This window comes from Sparus aurata, chromosome 9 (genome assembly GCF_900880675.1).
Source record: "Sparus aurata chromosome 9, fSpaAur1.1, whole genome shotgun sequence".
In the NCBI taxonomy this organism is placed as follows: Eukaryota; Metazoa; Chordata; class Actinopteri; order Spariformes; family Sparidae; genus Sparus; species Sparus aurata.
In genome coordinates, this window is record NC_044195.1 from 17665756 (window position 1) to 17687196 (window position 21441).

The 21441-nt window shown below is 40.9% G+C and overlaps 3 protein-coding genes across 3 annotated transcripts; all 3 read left to right on the top strand.

Annotated features, from left to right (window-relative positions):
* The first annotated feature begins 167 nt into the window (after nucleotides 1–167).
* On the top strand, nucleotides 168–3104 carry LOC115588163 (claudin-10-like). The gene is made up of 5 exons (XM_030428550.1): nucleotides 168–387; nucleotides 479–640; nucleotides 721–802; nucleotides 894–997; nucleotides 3031–3104. Exons 1-5 carry the CDS (start codon nucleotides 174–176, stop codon nucleotides 3102–3104), a joined length of 636 nt encoding a protein of 211 aa, XP_030284410.1. The 5' UTR covers nucleotides 168–173.
* Nucleotides 3105–4436: 1332 nt separating this feature from the next.
* LOC115587898 (claudin-10-like) lies at nucleotides 4437–6094 on the top strand. The gene is made up of 5 exons (XM_030427971.1): nucleotides 4437–4781; nucleotides 4877–5038; nucleotides 5126–5207; nucleotides 5311–5418; nucleotides 5529–6094. Exons 1-5 carry the CDS (start codon nucleotides 4550–4552, stop codon nucleotides 5725–5727), a joined length of 783 nt encoding a protein of 260 aa, XP_030283831.1. The 5' UTR covers nucleotides 4437–4549; the 3' UTR covers nucleotides 5728–6094.
* A 2402-nt stretch (nucleotides 6095–8496) lies between these two features.
* On the top strand, nucleotides 8497–21414 carry dnajc3a (DnaJ (Hsp40) homolog, subfamily C, member 3a). The gene is made up of 12 exons (XM_030427970.1): nucleotides 8497–8740; nucleotides 9297–9407; nucleotides 9517–9641; nucleotides 10330–10404; nucleotides 12456–12608; nucleotides 12749–12930; nucleotides 13245–13364; nucleotides 13703–13808; nucleotides 13908–14028; nucleotides 19010–19142; nucleotides 19532–19680; nucleotides 20845–21414. Exons 1-12 carry the CDS (start codon nucleotides 8659–8661, stop codon nucleotides 20988–20990), a joined length of 1503 nt encoding a protein of 500 aa, XP_030283830.1. The 5' UTR covers nucleotides 8497–8658; the 3' UTR covers nucleotides 20991–21414.
* Nucleotides 21415–21441: the final 27 nt, after the last annotated feature.

The following is a 21441-nucleotide window of genomic DNA, read 5'->3' on the forward strand; positions in this document are numbered from 1 at the left end:
CTCCTCCCTCCAGAATATAACAGTCAACAACACATGACCTATAAATCATAGTCTAACTATTTAACATACAGTACTTGTACAGAGCCGCTGATACATTTTAGGCGTCACCAGCTTTTATCGCTTGTCACGCGACAGTGTGGAGGAGTCATCCCTGCAGTATGAAAAGCAAGGTAATGTATCAGGAGATCTTGGCCTTTATTTTCACCACTTCTGGGTGGGCACTGGTGACATCCACCCTGCCACTGGAGTACAGGAGGGTGTATTCACCTGCTGGAACGGTCATTATCACCACACCTCTTTACTTCTCCAACCTGTGGAAGAACTGTGTCACTGATTCAACAGGAGTGTCCGACTGCAAAGACTTTCCTTCGATGCTGGCACTGGACGGTCAGCTCCTTTTAATTATTAGCCTTACTTGTGATTAACTGTATTTCTTGCTTCATGTGTAAATTGGTCTTTCTCTATTTAACATTTGCAGGCTACATCCAAGCATGCCGGGGACTGATGATCACAGCTGTCTGTCTGGGTTTATTTGGGTCTACATTTGCACTGGTTGGAATGAAATGCACCAAAATCGGAGGAACTAGAAAAAACAAAGCCAGGATTGCCTGCTTCGCTGGCGGAAATTTCATTCTTAGTGGTTAGTACAGGATAATTGCCTGTGTAGTTGTGTATGTATATGTGTATTCATTTAGATTCTCTTTTTCCTGTTTCTTTCAGGCATCTGCTCAATGTCATCATGTTCTATTTATGCACACCAGATATTAACAGAGTTTTTCGATCCAGAGTTTATGGGACAAAAGTAAGAACTGTGAGACTGTAGAACCAGAGTGTTTTTATATGACTCCATCAGTTAAAAGAAATTACTATTAACTATTGGTCTTTGTCTGTAGGTATGAACTGGGAGCTGCTCTCTTTATTGGCTGGGGAGGGTCTATCCTCTGTATCGTCGGAGGCAGCATGCTCTGCTTCTCTATCACAGGTTCTTTTACCAAAAGTTTTTGTGTTTTTCTTTTTTTGTCGGTGGAACTGATGTCATATGTGCTCCTCAGGGATTGCAGCAATTTGTCTCATGTTTCCTTGAGAGTCAGCTGTTGAACTCTACTGATCCTTTATCCTCATTTTACGAGGTAGGTACTGTACACAGTTTACAGTAAATACAATGGCACATGGACCTCTTCAACACTAATTACACATGGCACAGACACACTGACACAGACTACTCATTCAAAAAAAAGTATGTAATGCCAGATATGCCACAAATCCCACCCCTTCCCAATGCCAAATCGCGTGCTGTGGCGTAACTTAAAGCGAAACTCTCGCCAAAAAGCAACCAAGGCTTTATTTGGGATTGAATATGAGTCAAACCTTCATGTGAAAGCATAATTACGACGAAAGAGGCACTTTTAAGATTTACCGTAGTTTCGGTTTTGGGCACGTTAATTTTGAACGGGAGTGCATGGGGCAAGACATGCTAGCATCAAAATCGCTATTTTTAGAACACTAAGAAGGCTCAACACAACATGAAACTTTGCTCGTAGCATTACTAGGGTCTCTACTCATGAACAAGAGCATTGAGAACATTGTTTGTGTACACAGAGTTTATGAAAAAGAACTACTCACGTTAGCTGCTGCGCGTCGCCGTCATGCCAGACAAAAAGTGTTGATCCCCGAGTGCGACTTGACAGGCAGGAGAGTAATGGTGAACCGCTCCTCAAGCGTGCCTGTCAGGTCGCACCAGGGGATCGACACTTTTTGCCTGCCATGATGGCAACGCGCAGGTGGTGCAGCAGCTAACATGAGTAGTTCAAAAACCTTCTTTTTCATAAACTCTGTGTACACAAACAATGTTCTCAATGCTCTTGTTCATGAGTAGAGACCCTAGTGATGCTACGAGCAAAGTTTCATGTTGTGTTGAGCCTTTTTAGTGTTCTAAAAATAGCGATTTTGATGCTAGCATGTCTTGCCCCATGCACTCCCGTTCAAAATTAACGTGCCCAAAACCGAAACTACGGTAAATCTCAAAAGTGCCTCTTTCGTCGTAATTATGCTTTCACACGAAGGTTTGACTCATATTCAATCCCAAATAAAGCCTCGGTTGCTTTTTGGCAAGAGTTTCGCTTTAAGAAGACCTAAAAGTATATTAATTAGGGCACCAGATATAACTACATAAATCATAATTATATCAAATTTATTACCTCAGGGTTTACGGTCTCACTAAGGTCACACACCACAAAAGGCTTAAGGAATAGGTTTAAATCAAAATCATAATTTGTCCACTCCAAATTTACATTTCACCAATTATAAATGTTTTAACAAAATTTCAGGACAAAATAAATTCCTTCAACCAAATCAAAACACTCCAGTCAATTTCAAAATTCATCCTGGGTCACATGAAAACAGTCAGCACCAACACAAAACAATTCATTCAGTTTAAATGTCCTTCTTTTGTTTTAAACCACTGAAATAGTGTCCATTTGTAAATGTCCAACAATGCAGGGTGAATAGGAATGTGTGTGTGTGTGTGTGTGTGTGTGTCTGTGTCTGTGATCAGTCCAGGTGGGTTACTTGGATAGGAGGGGGGGGAAGGGAGAGTCCAGACTGGGAGAAGTTTTCCCAGGTTGAAGAAAGGGTAAGGGGCTGTGGAATGGGTACAGTGGTGTATGCAGGGATGGTGGCAGTCTCTGGGCAAAGGGAAACAGTGAGATTCACAAGGAGCAATTATCCACAGTTAATATCCGGAGCCATCATTCACATTAATCCAGAGCAAAAAGGTAGTTCAAAAAAGTTGTCCAAACCCACTCTGGTGATTCAGGAAGACGAGGTCCTTCAGCTTTCTTCAGTTCCATGCTCTTTTCTGCCAAAAATCACCCCCATTTCCAGCCACACTTTTGTTCCTCTGCTCCCACTCTCCTCTTCTTCTCCCACACTCTCCTGTTGTTTTTTGGATGGCCTGATTCTCCCAGGTATGTCCCAATCATATGGATTTTACCACACCCTCTTTTTCACAGCCCCTCCTCTCCCTCACAGCAGAGGGGAGTGGAGAGGAAAGGAGCAGTCCAGTCTACTGGCTGCTACAGTGTGTTATCACTGCCAAACCTTGAAAGATATCAGCCAGTTGTGTTAATGGAAGAGGAGGACTTCACACTAATACACAGTATTACCAAGCAAGGTGATGTCATTCAAACACAAGACATTTGTTGAAGACATCACATTGCGGCACACTGTTAAGGAAGTTGGTGTTGTTAAACCACGAAAATGTGCATTAGAATTCTAAGCAGTGGAAAACAGGTGTGTTAAACCTTATTTTGGGGCAAAGGCACCAAACTTTTTTGTTTGGTTTTAGGGTTTTGGTTTTTCAAAGGTTTTTTAAAAATGTTTTAAGCTAGTAAGAAGGCTCTGAAAATGGCTTGCTACTGTTTATACATCAACAAGATTTCCAACTGAGAGCCAATAATCTTACAGTGCACCTCCCATATTGATAGGATGTTGTTTAATCCCTTTTCTTAATTTTAGCTGCAACAGTCTGCCAAGTAATCTGTCCTGAAAAGTACTCAATACATTCATCCAGCGGTATATGCCAATGGAGGAGGCACATGCAGTACAGTCCCTGTGCAAACCTTTCAGGCTGTATTGATCTTATACAGACTCAGGACAACCCAGCAGCTCCAAGATCTAAAAATCTCTAAGGAAAAAACACTGGAGAAAAACTCTAGAGCTTGAACAAAAATTGATATGCAGTAGGGCCACAAAGTCAGAGACTATAAGTTAAAAAACATATTTTTTGCATTTGTTTTGAAATGTAATGCTATTTTTTTCTTTGCAAATGATCATATCAGCTTAACAAGTTGAGTGAAAAGTTCATTCTTTGAAAACTGTAGATTCATTTTGACATATGTTAGTGTTTGGTATGTCCCACTTTTGCTTTGATGACAGTATGCACTGGTGCTGCTATGGAGTCCACAAGCTTTGAGGACTTGTGCTATTCCAGCATGATTTAAATAATGTTTTGAGAGTGTAACCAAAGAGCTTCTTTGGCCCCCCTCGTGCCACCAAACCAGCTCTGATCCATCGAGGCAATGTTGTTCGCCAAACCTGTCAGAATGGTGTGGCTGATCAGTGGGATGTGTATTCTTCTTCAGCCCTCAATGTGTAACAAAAAAAGCATAACATTTTTTGAAAAAAAGTGTTTAACCATTTAAGGGTGGGATCACACTTTCCTTCTTTCACGTGTGCGCCATTTCCCTTGCCCACAGTTTTAAACTCAAACACACCATTTGCAGTAAGAGCCAAAGGGTACACAAAACTGAACCCATGCTGGTAGGCGCCGGGTATCGTACCAACAACAAACACATCACCAAAGTGACCCTCATCTTCACGCAGTCCGTGGCAAAACTTGTGATGCTGTACACAAACCCCACTCGACTTCTTCTGTGTGTGTTTTCGTCTGAGGAGGGACTTTAGGGGCAGACAGCGGTCGTAAAGCATTGTTGCGCCATTGCTCCGTTTTGCCTTTTTCCCCGTCTAGACACTCAATTTCAAGGCAAGCATGAGTTACAGGACTGTGGTGATGTACATGGAGATTGGCTGTTTTGTGGTCTGCGTATCTGGATGGATACTGGTCTGTTCCACCATGCCCACAGAGATCTGGACTTGGTCTGAGGTGGACAGTATAGTCTTGACCACTTCAAACTACTTCTCCAACCTGTGGAAGGATTGTATATCTGATTCAACTGGAGTATCTGACTGCAAGGGAATTCCATCAATGCTTGCACTGAACTGTAAGTAAAATATAATACTCGAAAAAGGCACAAAGAGTCTTCTTAATGGGCATCTCGAAATGTGTGCTTAACAATATTTTGCTGTTCTTGGACAGGGGACATTCACATGTGCCGTGCACTCATCATCATCTCCATTATCCTGTCTTTCTTTGGATCCGTTCTGGTCTTAGTGGGAATGAAGTGCACAAAAATTGGGGGATCAGAGCTTGCTAATGCAAGAGTGACCTTTGCTGGGGGTATGAACTACCTTATCGGAGGTAATAACTAAGATTTCTTTGATATAATTCACATTGCAAATGCACCAAATGATTCATTTTAAAATTAACATTTGCCTGTTATTTCAGGAATGTGTTCCATGGTCTCTTTCTCCTATTATGGAAACAAAATTAGAGCCGAATTTCAAGACCCTCTCTTCAGATCTCAGAAGCAAGTACAATTGAATGACTCTATTTAATGCATCAACACACACAAGTTGATTCTGCAAAGGAAAAACTGTACATTCATGTATCTTTGTCGTATTTATTCTCAGGTTTGAAATAGGTGTTGGTGTCTTCATCGGCTGGGGAGGCTCCACCTTACTTGTTGTCGGAGGCCTTATTTACAGTATCTTTGCAGGAAGGGAAGGGTGCCACTCAAGGTATAAAATGGTTACTGTATAATTGATTTATTTTCCCAGCATTTCTATAATTTACCTCTCAGCCACTTACAGGAAAAAATATATTCTTTTCTTGAACCTGTGCCACACAGCTCAGAAAGATTCCCCGACTACCAGCCTCCTGATGCCTACGCTTTTGTTCCAACAAAAAAGAGCATTGCATTCTCGACCAGTACACGCAGTGAGGCCAGTGAGGGCACGAAATCAAGGGCAACCAGTGGCAGCAGAGTCAGCAGCGTCTCTGGGATCACCTCTTCCACCAAGTCGTCAGCAACAAATGCATATGTGTGACCTCATTTCAAATGTTGAAAACACTCTGTTTTGATACGTTTTGACTCCTCATAGTAGGAAAAGCACAGGTGTAACTAAAGACATTAATGACGGCTGCTCCAGTAAGCCCTGAACAGTGAATCAGCTTACACAACACCAGGAAACTGATACTGAAGCAGCAAGATGGAATTCAGCCGTCATTAATTTGATTATTCACAAATGTGCTTTCCATCTGTTACGAATCTGCTTTCTCATGGGTGTATGCAAGTTGACCTCCAGTGACTTCTCACACTTTGCTTTGCTTTTTAAATATAAATGGTATCATGACCTGAATGATGACAAGATGATACAATAAAGATATCAAGATATCACATATAAGAGCACAAAACATGTGTTGATGAACTTTTTAGATGTTTGTTGTAAATGCCATTACTTTGTCTGAATATATTTTGATACATTATTTTCTTGCTGTATATAACTATATGTAGAAATGTAGATATAACTATCTTTATATGAATACACAAATTACCACTGCTATATGTTTTGAAAATTGCAATTAAACAAAATTTTGATAATGATTCATAAAAGAAAGAATGGATGAGTCACTGCAGATAACAAGATTCTCATATCAATGGTGAGAGATATATTATTGTAACGGCTCACTGCCCACCGACTTCCATGCGTCCTTCACTTTAGCGTTAAGGGATTCAACCACTAGGGGACGCCACTCAGAGTTAAATCTGTCTTGCACGGACCTCCACTTCCCATTCGCCATCCTCAAATCTCATCCCAGCTGTTCTGTAGTCAATGTTTGTCTCTGTGCTCAGGCAAAGTAACATCATACAGATGTTTTAAACTTCTCACCAACTTGCGTAAAGTTAAATTTTTAAAACTCTTTCCTCTTACTTAAACTGAACTTGAAATTAAAGGTCCTTTTGTCATGTCTCGCTTGAACTATTGGCTAAACCTCTACACTGCCCCTCCGGCTACCGGAGATAGCTCATATCATATCTGTGAGCTTTTAGAAAACTACAATTATCTAACGTGGAGCATTAAATGAGCTTTAAGGCTGGCTCTGGCTCTCAACTCTTTCAATAGGGATACCACTCCCACCTCCATCGATGTAGTTGGTGTATCCTACTCACCATGCTTGTCACCAGGACAGGGTTGTGATCCATGTTGTCCTGGCTTGGCTGTGCTTTAAAGACATCCCCAGTTTCAAACACAATAGTAAGCAAAATAGTACATACGAGACTGCTGACATCAAATAGACTGTGTCTGCTCAGCTGCTTCTTGAAAGCTCAGACTGAGCAGTAGTAACCTATCTTATAAACTGCTTAGCTTCCATATAAAATCCATTATCACCAATGGCCTACGTACATATGACCTCCAACCACACATACACACACTGATATATCTAACCAACACTGACGCGCTAGACCAGGGCGGCTAAATGGGCCTGCAGCCCAAAGTCTGGCTATCATACTGTAAAGTTTGATTTATCCTTCCAGAAGTTTCTAGTGAAAAGAAATACATAATAGGAATAGCTATTTATGCTGTCTTAGTTTTGTCAAGTTAAATGCTCTTTAAATAGGGAGGACTCCAAATTATTGCTCATTTTTCAGTCAGTCAACTTAAAGGAACTCGGGATCCAGTAAAGTATATTGAAAGCCCTGAGCAGCAAGTGAAAAAAGAGTTAAGGAACTCATCGTGGCAGAGCAGTTTCTTTACCTGTTCTCAAGTCATAAACAAAAGAGAAAAAAACATTTAAATCACACTCAAATGTTGTATTGCTGTGTTCAAGGGTCAGTCCACACACAAACATAGGCAATCTGACAAATTGACATAATTTGACTGCTTATTGATTAATTAGCAACTGTGAAGACGATGGTAAAATAACAGGTTTAAAAATCTTAAGCTTCCATTAGACAACCGTTAACATTAGCATCCAGCCAAATTCTAGGTAAAGTTACTGCTTAATAAAATACTGTTTTGATGCGATACAATTAGGGAAGGCGTAAATTCATTGAGACATATCAGCACACAACTTGCTGACATTTGTCTAAACCTGTAATGTTAGCGAGGAAGTTGTTGAATTAATTAGCCAATGAGTTTATGTATTTGAAATATGGCCAACATGCCTCCAGTGTTTTTCACTGTCCATCATCTTTTCAGCTGACCACAATTTGCCAGATTAACTGTGTATGTTCGACATGCAAACACAGCAGCGTAATATCAACCCAGCACTCAGGTTCTCCTACCCTGAGCCCAGCGGGAAATTGGAGGAAAATGGCTGCGGTATGAAAGAGGTCGATGGGTGTTTTGCTTTTGGCCCAATTGTCTACCATTAAGTTTCAGTTGTGGCCCTCTGGGGGAAAATATTTGGGCACCCCTGCTCTCCACTAGCGAAGAAAGTATTCCTTTTGATATGTATTATATTTCAGAGCAATTGGTTGCAACATGCATATAAAAATAAAAATAAGTCTCATGAATCCATGCTACTAGCTAGCAGTTAGCTAACACAACATACTTACTCCTCCTCTGCTCATGTGCGTTGGAATATTTCCATTCAAACAGGCCTACTTTCTCCTCAACACACACACAGACAGACAGACACACACACACACGCACGCACGCACGCACGCGCGCGCGCGCGCACACACACACACACACACACACACACACACTAGTGACCGTCTTGTGCTGCCGTGGCTCCTCTCTGTTGAGCCAACGGCGGTGGGCGGGGTTTTCCAAACAATCCAGCCAATCACGGTCCCCCACGACCGGTCGGTTGAGTCCGCTGCTCCGCGGTGACAGGGAAAAGAGAAGCAATGCTGAGCAGCGGTCAACACATGGGGCTGCTGACAACTAGGTGACACGTTAGTTAAATTAACATCGGCTCAAGTTGTGTGGGACATAACGACACGGGACCTGTCTGGTGCAAGTCTAACCATGGTTTCCATCGACCATGTCGCTCACAAGATACTCACTTACATCCCGTATGTTCTTGTTTTGATTGATCTGAGATATGAAGGTAAGAGGCTCACTGCAGCTACTTTACTTCACAAGCTAACGATAGCTACCGACTACTTAACGATTCCATTAACTAAATACATACTTTGACCTTGTTTTAGGACAGCCTGCCTTCAGTCAAAGGTCGTGTCGCTAATGTCATTTGCAGCGATAGCTGGCAAAATCGATAACTTATGGCTAACGTCAAGTTAGCTTACGTTAGCAAATAGTGTGCAACCGGTTTTTAGCTTACAACTAAAGTTACCCTTTGCTTACTGGTAATTAGAAACTAATTATACGAACCAATTAGCATGACTGACAACTTACTTGTTAACGTACGCTAGTTGGCTAACGTCAGGATGTTTGGTGTAAGCTAACCTAACTTAAAACTTACAGTAGCCTGGTATGACAGCTAGCATACGTCCCCTGTGTAACTTCACTGCTTTGACTGACAGGCTGCTGTCTGAGATGCTCGGAAATTGACGTGAATATATACAAAGTGGAGTACTCTACTGTAGTATTCTGTGGTGCTATGCTCAGTTATATCAGTGGCAGTATGTGTGCTGTATGTTTTCCAGGAGTGAAGTGTGGCAGGGATGGGAGTGTGGACAATCACATGGAGATGGGGAAGAAACTACTCGCTGCTGGCCAGCTAGCTGATGCCCTCTCACATTTCCATGCTGCTGTGGGTAAGGGATAGAAACATTCCCATTTTTTTTTTTTTTTTTTTTTTTAAATGTTGCACTTGGAAGAATAATATAAAACTTAGAAAGTCATGTTTTCTCTGTCCCTTGTCAGACGGAGATCCCAAAAACTACTTGGCCTACTACAGGAGAGCTACAGTGTTTCTAGCCATGGGGAAGTCCAAGTCTGCACTGCCAGATCTGAGCAAAGTCATTGAACTCAAACCAGACTTCACATCTGTGAGTTTCTGCTTCCACATCACTTGGTTTGAAATGATTTTTATGGGCACAGTTGGGACACCATTGTATGTCATACTGTAGACTTGCACTGTAGGTTTGACAGAATTGCAGATATAGGAAGTACAAATACTGCATTACTGTCAGTGTAAATGCATTTTAGGGGAATTAATTGATTATTTTTTATTTTGCATCATTGCACGATGCCCCCCAACATCACAAGACTAATATCAGCATATCAGTGCACAACATGCACAGCAGATGTAACAAGATAGAAACAGATGGAGGAGGTGACACAAATGGGGCAAAAAGCATGTTCAGTTAAAAAGGTTCAGTTACCTTTGCAGGGAAATAGAAGTGTCCTTCAGGGGGCTACTTTTTTCCACCATACTTAAAGTACACTTTCTGACTTTTACTTAAGTAACAAAGTTGAATCTGAGTCTTTTTATGTACTGTACTACTACTTCAGTAAAGAATGGGTACTTTTGCAACCCCTGCATAATTGTGTGAGAAGCACATTTACAGAAACAATTATAAGAAGCTACTATATACATGGGATCCGTGCAAGTTTTGTTCTTCAAATAACTCCTGGCACAATTGTGCTGGGAAAATAATCAGTTGAGTCAGCTGCGTTGATAAGTCTGTATCTTCAGTCCTATGCAAAACAAGTCCTCTCTCCCTCTGTGAACAGGCAAGGCTTCAGAGAGGAAATCTTCTTCTGAAGCAGGGAAGACTCGATGAGGCAGAGAGTGACTTAAAGAAAGTGGTGAGTATTTTATCCAGATAAACTCTACAGAAAACAAAACTGAGAGGCACTTTTTTGTTAGATGTGTAGAGTTCACCAGAAGGTGTCAGTGTCGATCTGCAGCCTGGTGTTTTAGTGATACTGATCTCAGGCATGAAAACTGGGCATAATGATAGGGACAAGAGTTTAATATATTAACATGTTGATTGTTCTTGAAGGATATTTTTGTCTTTCTTTGCAGTGTGCACACGTGATTTATTTTCACTGTGCTGTTTAGTTATACTACACAGCTGACAGCTGGAAAGGTTTTGTTATTGCTGGAGAGAAAGGACTTAATCAAACTCTTTGAGGCTGTTCCGACCTGCTATCAGCATGCTCGGAAGTGGACCGCTTCAAGTGCGGGTGTGAACACCCACATGTGAGATCATGGGTTACAAACATGTGGCTTGGGTCAACTGACACCCTCCACATAACAACAATAAGAAGAAATCAAACAACAATAAGAAGAAATCAATTATACAGTCATGAGGGATTAAACGCTGTGTGATTTCCATGTAGTTCACTGTAATGTAGATTATGTGTTTGCACTCTTAACCTGATGAACCAACCAAGTAGTAACCACAGTATACCCAGACTCCCTCCCCAAATTGCATGATTTTAAGAGTTGTTGCATGAGGAGAAACTGAACAAAGTTTGTGAAACGGCTATGGTTAATTCTTAAAAACGTATCGAATCCCTCTGGACAGGAGGTAAAACCAAATGTGAACAGCTTCTTTGAAGTCAAATAGCAAGTAAGTTTAAAAACAGATGCATATACAGTAGGCTCCATACTGCTAGTCCGTAGAGAACAGGGAAACCATGCATCCATAAGCTATGAAACAAGATGTCGATGATTCGTAGTGCACTCTCATATGGGCCTTCAGGGATCATTTTTAGGTGCTCGTTAAGGATTAAGACTGTAGCTCACTAATGCATTTTCCATTAGATTTACAATTTTAGAGTGTCAGAACGCCCCCCCAGAAGACATAACTGCCCTTGTTATATTTACTATTAATTTATAGATTCCATTAAAAGCTGCTGTATTCTCAGGTGTGGACATCATACAAGGAAAATTAAGTGCATCTTTTAAATGGCGTATGGAGGGCCCAAATCAGAAATGAATAAAAAGATCAATAAATATGGCATTAAATGCACCAGAAACAATATTGAAGATAAATGTACGCATATATATATATATATATATATATATATATATATATATATATATATATATATATATATATATATATATATATATATATATATAAATATATATATATAAATATAAAAATATAAAAATATATATATATAAAATAAATTAAGTAATGCCTACATGTATTTTCACTTTAACTTTTGTTTTGTTTGTACTTGGCATTTTTTATTTAGATGTTGAAATACCTTATTTCAGATTTTGGTAGATTCTGTCCTACAACGTGGAGGCCTAAAGCGTCCTAGGTCTGTTTCATTATACGTAGACTGGAGCCCCTGTTTGTCTTGTATTAGGGCTCGAGGCCGCATTCCCAGATGAGGCCAACGGGCAGTTTCATGTGGACAACTCTTTGCTGGTATAATGTCAAGGTGCATGCTGTCCTGCTACTTCAGCAGTCCACAATGTTGGCCCAGCTTAGTGAATCACATTTGTGCATGACTCTCTCTCCTAAGCTGAGCTCGCAGGAAACACTTAAAGGCTACCAAGGTCTATTTGTAAAGGATGTGTCATTAGCTGAGATTGCTCTTGTGAATATGATGACCTCTATGATGAGGATGATTATAATGTAATGGGTTTAGGGAATAGTATGCTCTGCTTCTGCTGTGACAGGTAATGCTTTCAAGAGGCAAACTTGGCACAAGAGCCTCTTCAGAAATGTAAGAGCTCATATTGTGTTGGTGAAGCACCGCACAGTGATTTTCTGGTCTCTCCGGTCTCAGCTCATATTCCATATTCTGTCCTGGTCTCAATATTTTTTCCACTTATACTGCTTTAATAATGACTATAAGTATGCAATGTAATGCTAAGTCTTGCGATGTTCCAGCTGAAGTCCAATCCCAGCGACAAAGAGGAGAAGGAAGCTCAGAGTCAGCTGACAAAGTCAGATGAAATTCAGCGGCTGGTGGCTCAGGCTCGCAGCAGCTTCCACAGCCAGGATTATGTGACAGCTGCTGCCCAGCTTGACGGTATCATTGAGGTAAGATACCTGCCTTGTCAGCATTGCCTAATTTCCCTGCATTATGACATTTGCCATGTTATCATCACTGCACGGTGCACAGAGCATTTGTATTATAATGAGTGCCACAGTTTGTAAGAGCTACTGTCCACCTTTTACAGACATGCGTTTGGGATGTGACCTCTCGTGAGATGCGGGCAGAGTGTTTCATTCAAATGGGAGAGATGGGGAAGGCCATCAGTGACCTTAAAGCTGCATCCAAGCTAAAGAATGACAATACTCAGGCTTTCTACAAACTCAGCATCATCTACTATAATCTTGGAGACCACGAGATGTCCCTCAAGTAAGACCCACCTACACTGATAAACACTGACAAATGCTAGACACAAAAAAACCTTTGTTGGCAAAGGGGGACACCCTGAGCAAAACTTACTCATACAGCACACAATGGGATATCAGGTTATCAACAATACAAAACACTAAAGCTTCAGAAGCCACAAAGTTGAAATCAAGTGTCTAGACTGTTGTATGTTATTTTAAGGTGTTCATGTTATTTTTTTATTAACCCTCTGTAAGTTTGCAATATAGCATATACATCAGGTGGTATAGAAAATCAGCCTGGTCTCACCTTCCCCCCTCCTTCCACCTGATCTGCAGTGAGGTGCGCGAGTGCCTGAAGCTCGATCCTGATCACAAGCAGTGTTACAGCCATTACAAGCTGGTCAAGAAGCTCAACAAACAGATCCAGTCTGCAGAGGAACTCATGCAAGAGCAGAGGTGGGCATTGATTATTTGTGTTTGTGCTCAGGCGATCGTATATTCATGTAAAAAAAAAAAAAAAAAAAAAAATGATCTCACCTCTGAGTACCAGGGATTGCATCAGCTCTGCAATGACTGCCTACTTCCCCCAAGCACTCCAATTTTCCGGTCTTACAAAAAGGCATGCAAATCCTATGTTGATGTGAATGGATGTTGCATCAGCGTTGACATACAGTACATAAGATATCATATTCACAAGACTAAAAAAGGGAGAATAACAAGAGCGGCATGATGTTTGTGGGCGTAATGATCTATGTGGTTCCTCAACACCTCCCTGCCTCCTCCTCCTCTTTTAGGTATGAAGACGCAGTGAGCAAGTATGAGGCAGTGATGAAGACTGAGCCCAACGTGCGCCACTTCACTCTTTTTGCAAAGCAACGGATCTGCCACGCTCTGGCACAGGTAAGACCTCTTACTGCTGCCATGAGATGCATCAACTGGCACCTTTGATTTTATTTAACAATATGTCTAAACGGCGCATTGTCTATGTGTCATGACCAGGGCCAGCAGGCGAGCAGAGCTGTCTCAGTGTGTGGGGAAGTCCTCCAGGCAGACCCGGAGAATGTCAACGTGCTGAAGGACCGAGCTGAGGCCTACATCCAAGAGGAACAGTATGAGGAAGGTATGTAGTCAAGATATTGTTTTTTTTTTGCAATTTGATTGAGACAGACTGTTAAATTTCAACTCTCAGAACCAGCAGGGTCACACTAAATGCTCTTGAGTGGGAGTGTGTAGAAGTTGTATGGGAAACAAAATGTATAGATGTATTAACACCTACATCCTATCCTACCTATCGACATGCAACAGCGGCTATTGTGATGCAACTTAAATCCGCCCAACCCCCAGTGTTTTTTTTGTTTGTTTGTTTTTTTCTTTTCACACCATTTTACTTTTACAACAGTCATGGATTTAAACCCGACCTTTTATGAAGGTCTCAATGTTCAGTGTTTGTCTAAATCAATTGTATGGTCATTTTGAAGGCTTCAGTTTGTGGTGCTGTTGAATTGGATTGCATTAGAGAGGTGTTTTAGCCTTCCGTCATTGATAAGTCCGGTCCTGTAATAACCCTAACTCTGCTGGTGTCATGGCAGGAGTCCAACACAAGGGGCCCTTGTAACACTGCTTTAGAAAAAAGGTGAAAACAAGTTAAAATATCAATGACTCTTCATTTTATTCTTTGGAATTTGTTTCTGTCTACTGAAAAATTTATGTGATTTTAATGTAAGTATGCAAAAAGAAATGCTGTCAGAGAGGAGGATGCTCCAATCTAATTAAACTCTGCCTCATTTAGCACAATCTTTCTGCTCATCACCAAATCCATTTTGACTCTGCACAAGAAAGACTAAATGTAGATAAATACAGCAAGGGTGTCTGCATCTAATCTGATTACAGCATATAACTACTATGTCTGAAGCCTGAAACAGTCATCTGTTAGAGCCCTTATCCTATACAGTGTAATTAAAAGTAGGTGTAGAGCGCGGTGTGTTAGACGTAAGTGTAGCCTGCGTGTAGAGCTGCTCGGCACTGCTGGCTGAAATTATGCAGAATATCTTGCCTAAGCCTGAAGCCAGTGCCAACACACACACACACACACACACACACACACACACACACACACACACACACACACACACACACATAGAGCACTTACTACCTCCATCAAGCCTTTGCTGGCTGAGGGGGGATTATGCAGAAACAACGGTCTCCCCCTATCTGTTGTCAAATCGCACAGAGTCCAGTGATGGCAGGTGGTGAAATAAATCCCCAGGAATAATCTTTCTCCCAGCTATCACTGTACCTGTCACCTGATTTTCTGCTCCCACCATGCAAACAACCAATGGATATATGGTCAAAATTCCAGCCTACATATGATGACTATCCGTCAATTAAGTTAGAAATTGAGTGTAAAGCATCCCACTCATCTCAGCAACTTGGTGAAACCTGATTCCTGTAGAAGAGTCGTCACTCCAGCTGTTGTTCAGTGTGTAACGGTTTGAAACTCTCACACATTTCATACTGACAAGACTCGGTCTCATATTATCCAAAAACACAGAGCAAATATTGGAAAGATGTCACAAAATTTAGAATCCAAACCATATTTATCATAAATACACTGTTATGCATCAAATAATGGTTGTGTAGAAGGTGAGTGAGAAAAACTGCCAACCAAATAAAGAGGACAAGGGCCCTTAAGTTTTGGTTGAATGAATGTTTCATACCACAAACTTAGAAGAATACTTGTAGAGCATTATACAAAGGAATGGAACAGAGTTTTATAACTGTGTTCAAATTTGATAAAACCAAGGTGGAAAATGTAGAAACCTACACATGGGCATTTAAGAGAAAATAGGGAGTGTAGGATTGATACATATTGGCAGGTACTCAATAGTTGGCCAGGCCTAGAAATAATTAATTTTCTATCTTCACCCTCATTCTGAAACTTTGAATTGTCTCCAGTCAGGCTCTGACTAAAACATTGTCAAGTATTGACTAAGAGCCAACTGGTGTGATGAGCACAAAAGTAGAGATTTTATTTGAGCTGTTATTTTTCCAACAGGTTGCTGTTAGATTAAGTGCGAATAGAGGGAACTACAGCTGATCTGTTCTGTGTGACCACAGTTTGACAAAGTGCGTCGTTCAGATCACAGAGTGCAGATGAAGAACATTTTTATCTCCTTTACAGTCAGTTAATTGATTTAAGACTGTCATACAGAATAGACTTCCCACTGTAGATGGGATATCCTAGTCAGTCCTTCTTCCGTCTTAACAGCCATTATTACCATTATTTATAGTACAAAACTTAAGTATTAGTTGGGGCTCATTTTTTTTATTTTCTTGTAATGTGGGCAGGAATCTCCCAGTTAAGTTTGACAGTTGGACATTATGATTACATGGTACACCAAAACATCACAGGGGCCAGTTGCACTAACGGGGCTTACGTCTTGTCTTAAGCTAAGAAAGTTGTAATTTGGCATTCTAAGACTGACCTGACAGTAACGTAAAGTCTTATGCATGGTAAGGGTCAGGCTTAAAGTCAAAATGTAGTCCATGAGGTGCGTTAACACGGCATGTCGAATGATCTAGTCACAGATTAGCCAGATGAGTAATTAGGGTTTCCCCTGACTCAACATATCACAAAATTCAGTGGTTTTATAAGGGAGTCTGGTACGTTGGACTGCTTGGCTTTCAGTGTTTTCTTGTGGTGGCCATGCAGCTGGGTATATTGATATTCTTCAGTGGCCATGAAATTGCTTTGTATTTTTCTTTGGTCATTCATAAAGTTGCAAAAAAGATGAAATGAGAGCTTAGTCATTGACAGGAAAGTGGGATGTTGCAAACAATGTGTCTTCACTTTTCCAGCAGTGATACCAGCCCAACACCGCTCCTACCATTCGCGTGCTTATTGAATCTTGTGGACACACGCAGCATTAATTTCTGACAACGTGCACAACTGATGCTCCAAACAGTTAGATTAATCCCACAGTAAACATCAGCATCACTCCAGGCAGGTCGACCCCAGAGTAGTAACACCGCTGTGATCCTACGGCCGCTGTGGATGCTGGCTTAGCCGTGGCCACGCATGTTGTCATTAACATGGTGTGAACGCATCAGCAGGCAGGAAGGCCAAACCTCATGTGGGCTTTTAAACTGTCAGGACCCATGGGTGTTGAATTCACTTCAGTACACATTACAGGGTAAAGAAGCTTCAAAGCACCGAAACGTGTGCGCTCACACAGCTCGGAGCTGCTGCAGCGTGATCTGAAGATGACCGGGCTTACTTAGTGAAGAAAGGGGTTTATTTAAGATGCATCACCATGGAGACCAGTTCAATAACGCTGGTTTATAGTGATGGACATGTGCGAAACAATAACGGCAGTGATTCTGGCATTTGCACTTACTTCCTTTTTTTAAAAAAATGTAATACATTTCTGTTATTTTCAACCAAGAAATTTTTTTGTACATGTTGTTTTTACCTTGAACATTGATGGTGTTAAACATTACATCACTTATTTCAGCAAACAAAAACATTCACTTAAAAATAATTTAATTCAATACTTCACTTAAAAGTGCAGTTAGTTGCCTTTTAGAAAAATAGGGCTTGTCAGATATAGTCACCTATTGACATTTAATGTCACTAAGGATGAATGTAGTCGCTTTGGGTATCATCTGATGATTCTGCTCACACAATCATCAGGTGAGGGTTTCAGTTTTTTACCAAAACGTTGTTTCTAGATAACTGATAAACTGGAGACATTCCCAACAGCCTCAGCTATCCTGTACTGTTAACATGCTAACACACTAAACTGTTCAACTATGCTAAAAAAAAAAAAACACTAACATATGACTTCCTGGGTCAGATGACGGATATTTATCTGGCCCAGCTTTGATCGGCAGGGATTTAAACCTGACACCCGGGTGGACTCGCAATTTTTTGGGTTGCAATGCTGTGATGTGTGTCGGAAGTTACAGACCTTGGCACAAGAGACACCGAAGTAAAAGATATGAAAGAAATAATTACTCTTAACATTGTCACTGACCCCCCCATGCTGCTTTAAACTCCCTACGCCGTGTTAGTGATACAGAATGTAACAGAAAGCCAAACTCATCTACTAGCAATAGGAAATGCTGAAAAAAGGTGTTTTTTTTTTCAGCGCTGTTGAGAAAAATCCTCAATTTCCACTTTATTCTTAGCCACAATGATAACTACCGTGAAATTTGGGCTTGATTTCCCGTGCGTCCCGTCATTTAACTGGAATTGGCCCTTTCCATGGTAACTGGACACTCATCCTCTTCCTTAGAGTGATTCGTTCATTGAATGATTCATTCATGAAGATCTAGGATATCGACTTTATTGAGTGAATACTACTTACACCATTATAATTTTTGCTTCTAAAGCCTTGAAAGTGCCGCTGGCGCGTCAGTGATTATGATATTTTGTTACTTGCGCAAGTTCTGCCGAGCACTAGAGGTACCTCCCATAATCGTTTCTCCAGTAACCTCCCCAGGAAAAATGAGCGTGGTAATCATTTTACTTGCTGAACATCGATATGTTGGGATTCCCATTGTGAGCATGAGCACAGAGCTACTAGGATGGCTGGAGACAACAGATCACTGTAGATGAAGCAGACGATCAGGCTTTGCGTGAGTCATGTTTTTAATGTGAAGTCATAATTAATTCATAAATACAATGCCAACGTTGTAAATCATTTGTACATGAATCCAAACTGTAGCCACAAAGTTCAGCACACAGTCGTCTTATTTGTTGTTTTCATGATTGATTGTATCAGTGAAGATGTGTGAAAAAGAGTGGGGGACAAGCAAGAAACCGAATTCAGCCGTGTCACAGAAATGTTGGTGTCACGGCGGCTTAAGGGAAAAAAAAAAACTTCAGAGAAATAACATTAGCCCGTGACATTGGAGGCTTCAGTGCCTTGCTCAAAGACACTTCAGCAGGGTACATGTGTCTTGAACAACAACGTCTTGAAGCCTGTGTGTTTTGACCAGCTGAAGGACTGCCTTTAAATACCGCACTTCACTTCCCATTAGCCGCTTTTGGACGAGTAAGCAATAATGATTCCACCCTGCATCTTTTTATTTTCCAGCTATTAAGGACTACGAGACGGCTGCACAGCACAGCGAGAATGACCGCCAGATAAAAGAAGGCCTGGAGAGAGCTCAGCGGCTCCTCAAGCAGTCCCAGAAGAGGGATTATTACAAGATCCTTGGAGTGAAGAGGTGGGAAGTTATCTCTGAATTTTTGGGTGTTTCTATAGATTTATACTGTATGGGTGTATTACAGACGGGGAGTTTTCTAGATTCAACAGGAGTTTGAGTTGTACTTTCTTTTGTTTTTGCTGAGACAAAAGGATCCCTGCCGCACTTTAGCCCACAACATTTATCCCTTTTGATCATTTGTGTTCAAAAGTACAACACTGAATATATTTCCTGGTGATGAAAAATCCTTTAGTTATACAAAATAATGGTTTTACAACATCAGATCCAACTGTGGTAACTCTGACACTGGGCTGGTTATTATTAGTTCCAGCTTATGTTGAAAAGTAGTGGAAGGGAAGCTGTTTTTATCCTTAATGAATGTGCTGATGATTTTCTCTCTGTTGTCACAGAACTGCCCAGAAAAAGGAGATTATCAGAGCCTACAGGAAACTTGCACAGCAGTGGCACCCAGACAACTTCCAGGATCCAGATGAAAAGAAGAAGGCGGAGAAGAAGTTCATCGACATCGCTCAGGCTAAAGAGGTTCTCACTGACCCAGGTAAGAAGCGTGTTGGCTGCAGTGTCGGTGGAAAGTTGTTACTGCTAGTCTCCCACTAAATGTCAGGCCTCTGAGGAGCTGCTGTGAGCCGCTCGCTACTTGTTATTTTGTCCAAGGCGCCCGGGACCTTCATTATTTTACTGAGCATCATTTTTATTTCTGTAGAATGGTTTTATCCAAACCGTGTCACGAAACTATCTAACGACCTAACTATGCTTGTGTCACATATCTACCAAGAGCGTTTTCCTAACTGGACAGTCAGTCTATAAAACTGAATTGAATTGTTAAAATGAAATATCTGTCGTGGGTTCTATTCACTTTGCATTCTGACATGTGTCTTAGTTCCTCCGGTAATTTGCTGAGATTAAAGCAAATTCATCCAACTGGTTTGTTATATTTGTGAACCAGCAATTTTTGCACAATTTCTGCAACAACTCCTGAACAGCCGAACAGAGGACTGCTTGTCAATTACACAATCCTCACATATTCCAGCATAAATGGATGCATTTGTTCACTGAACTTTTTTTTCCATTTTATACTGAAACATTTCACTCAATTCCTCAGTTTTTCATAAAAAGTGTCCTTTTGTATCTGTGCATTGCACCATATCTATCTAAATATTTTAAAAATATTTTCAAAAGCACTTCATAAATGCTCAGACTGGGAGACAAAATCGATTAGCATAATTTTTAAGTAATCATTAGTAATGTGGATGAAATGACAATGAGTAAGAGATGGACAGAAAAATTTACAGAGTGGAGACTTAATACATGCGTAAATTCTCGTTGTTTAACGTCAAGTTTTAAGGAAAAGGGATAAAAAATCTGCCACTTCGATTCCTCTGTTGAGAGGCAAACAAGCAGAGCAATGGTGCGAATCTCTAAAGGGCATGGGCAAAAAAATAATGAATTAAAAGTGATGATTTAACTTTACACCACAGATGTACATTTGTTTATTCTAGATTCTAGAGGATCATTATTATTGGACATAAATATCACCAGAATGCAGGAAATATCCCTGAATCAAACATTTTTGGTGTGTAGGACCCCGAGAACACAGCTTTATCTTCGGAATTCCTCACTATTTTTGATATCGCGAGGTTGGCAAGTACAGATGTGTGATTTTGTTGGGTTGTTCCGTGCTGACATGTCCTGTCTTATCTAGAAATGAGAACCAAGTTTGACCACGGAGAGGACCCCATGGATCCAGAGAGCCAGCATCATCAGAACTTCCACAGAGGCTTCCACGGCTTCCAGGGTTTCAACCCATTCGGCTCCGGACCATTCAACTTTAAATTCAACTTCAACTGAGAAGGCTCATATCCAGCTCGGCTGGAGCGGATATTCTAAAATGTTCCTCCCTATTTAAAAGGGAGGTCAACTGGCATTATGAATGTCAGTGGAGACCGCTTAGTCTCACAAAAAATGTGGAGCAAATTGTGACTTTAATTCAGTGACCTTAATTAAAGATGCATCTCTGTTGTTGGATGATAGAACATTGGATTCCGTTTGGGGAAGGTCTGTTGCTATGCTAACAAGTATCTGCCATGTGTGAAGCAGCTTTTATCAGTCAGGTGTAAGTGGTTGATTCTGACACTTGCACTCTTTCCGTGTATTGTACACTCAATCTACATCCATTCGTACGACTCAATTTGTACATAGGTACAGTGCTATTTTTATATGAATGGAGTTTTTCTGAACTGTAAATAAAATACTATTTATGTACATTAATGGAGCTGAAGGGCAAGAGTGTTACTGCGTG

Coding starts and splice junctions, on each gene's coding strand:
- LOC115587898 (XM_030427971.1), top strand. CDS start 4,550: ATGAGTTACAGGACTGTGGTGATGTACATGGAGATTGGCTGTTTTGTG. Junction 4,782..4,876: donor ATCAATGCTTGCACTGAACT/GTAAGTAAAATA, acceptor GTTCTTGGACAG/GGGACATTCACATGTGCCGT. Junction 5,419..5,528: donor AGGGAAGGGTGCCACTCAAG/GTATAAAATGGT, acceptor TGTGCCACACAG/CTCAGAAAGATTCCCCGACT.
- LOC115588163 (XM_030428550.1), top strand. CDS start 174: ATGTATCAGGAGATCTTGGCCTTTATTTTCACCACTTCTGGGTGGGCA. Junction 641..720: donor CGGAAATTTCATTCTTAGTG/GTTAGTACAGGA, acceptor TGTTTCTTTCAG/GCATCTGCTCAATGTCATCA. Junction 803..893: donor CCAGAGTTTATGGGACAAAA/GTAAGAACTGTG, acceptor CTTTGTCTGTAG/GTATGAACTGGGAGCTGCTC.
- dnajc3a (XM_030427970.1), top strand. CDS start 8,659: ATGGTTTCCATCGACCATGTCGCTCACAAGATACTCACTTACATCCCG. Junction 9,642..10,329: donor TCAAACCAGACTTCACATCT/GTGAGTTTCTGC, acceptor CTCTGTGAACAG/GCAAGGCTTCAGAGAGGAAA. Junction 13,365..13,702: donor GAACTCATGCAAGAGCAGAG/GTGGGCATTGAT, acceptor CTCCTCTTTTAG/GTATGAAGACGCAGTGAGCA.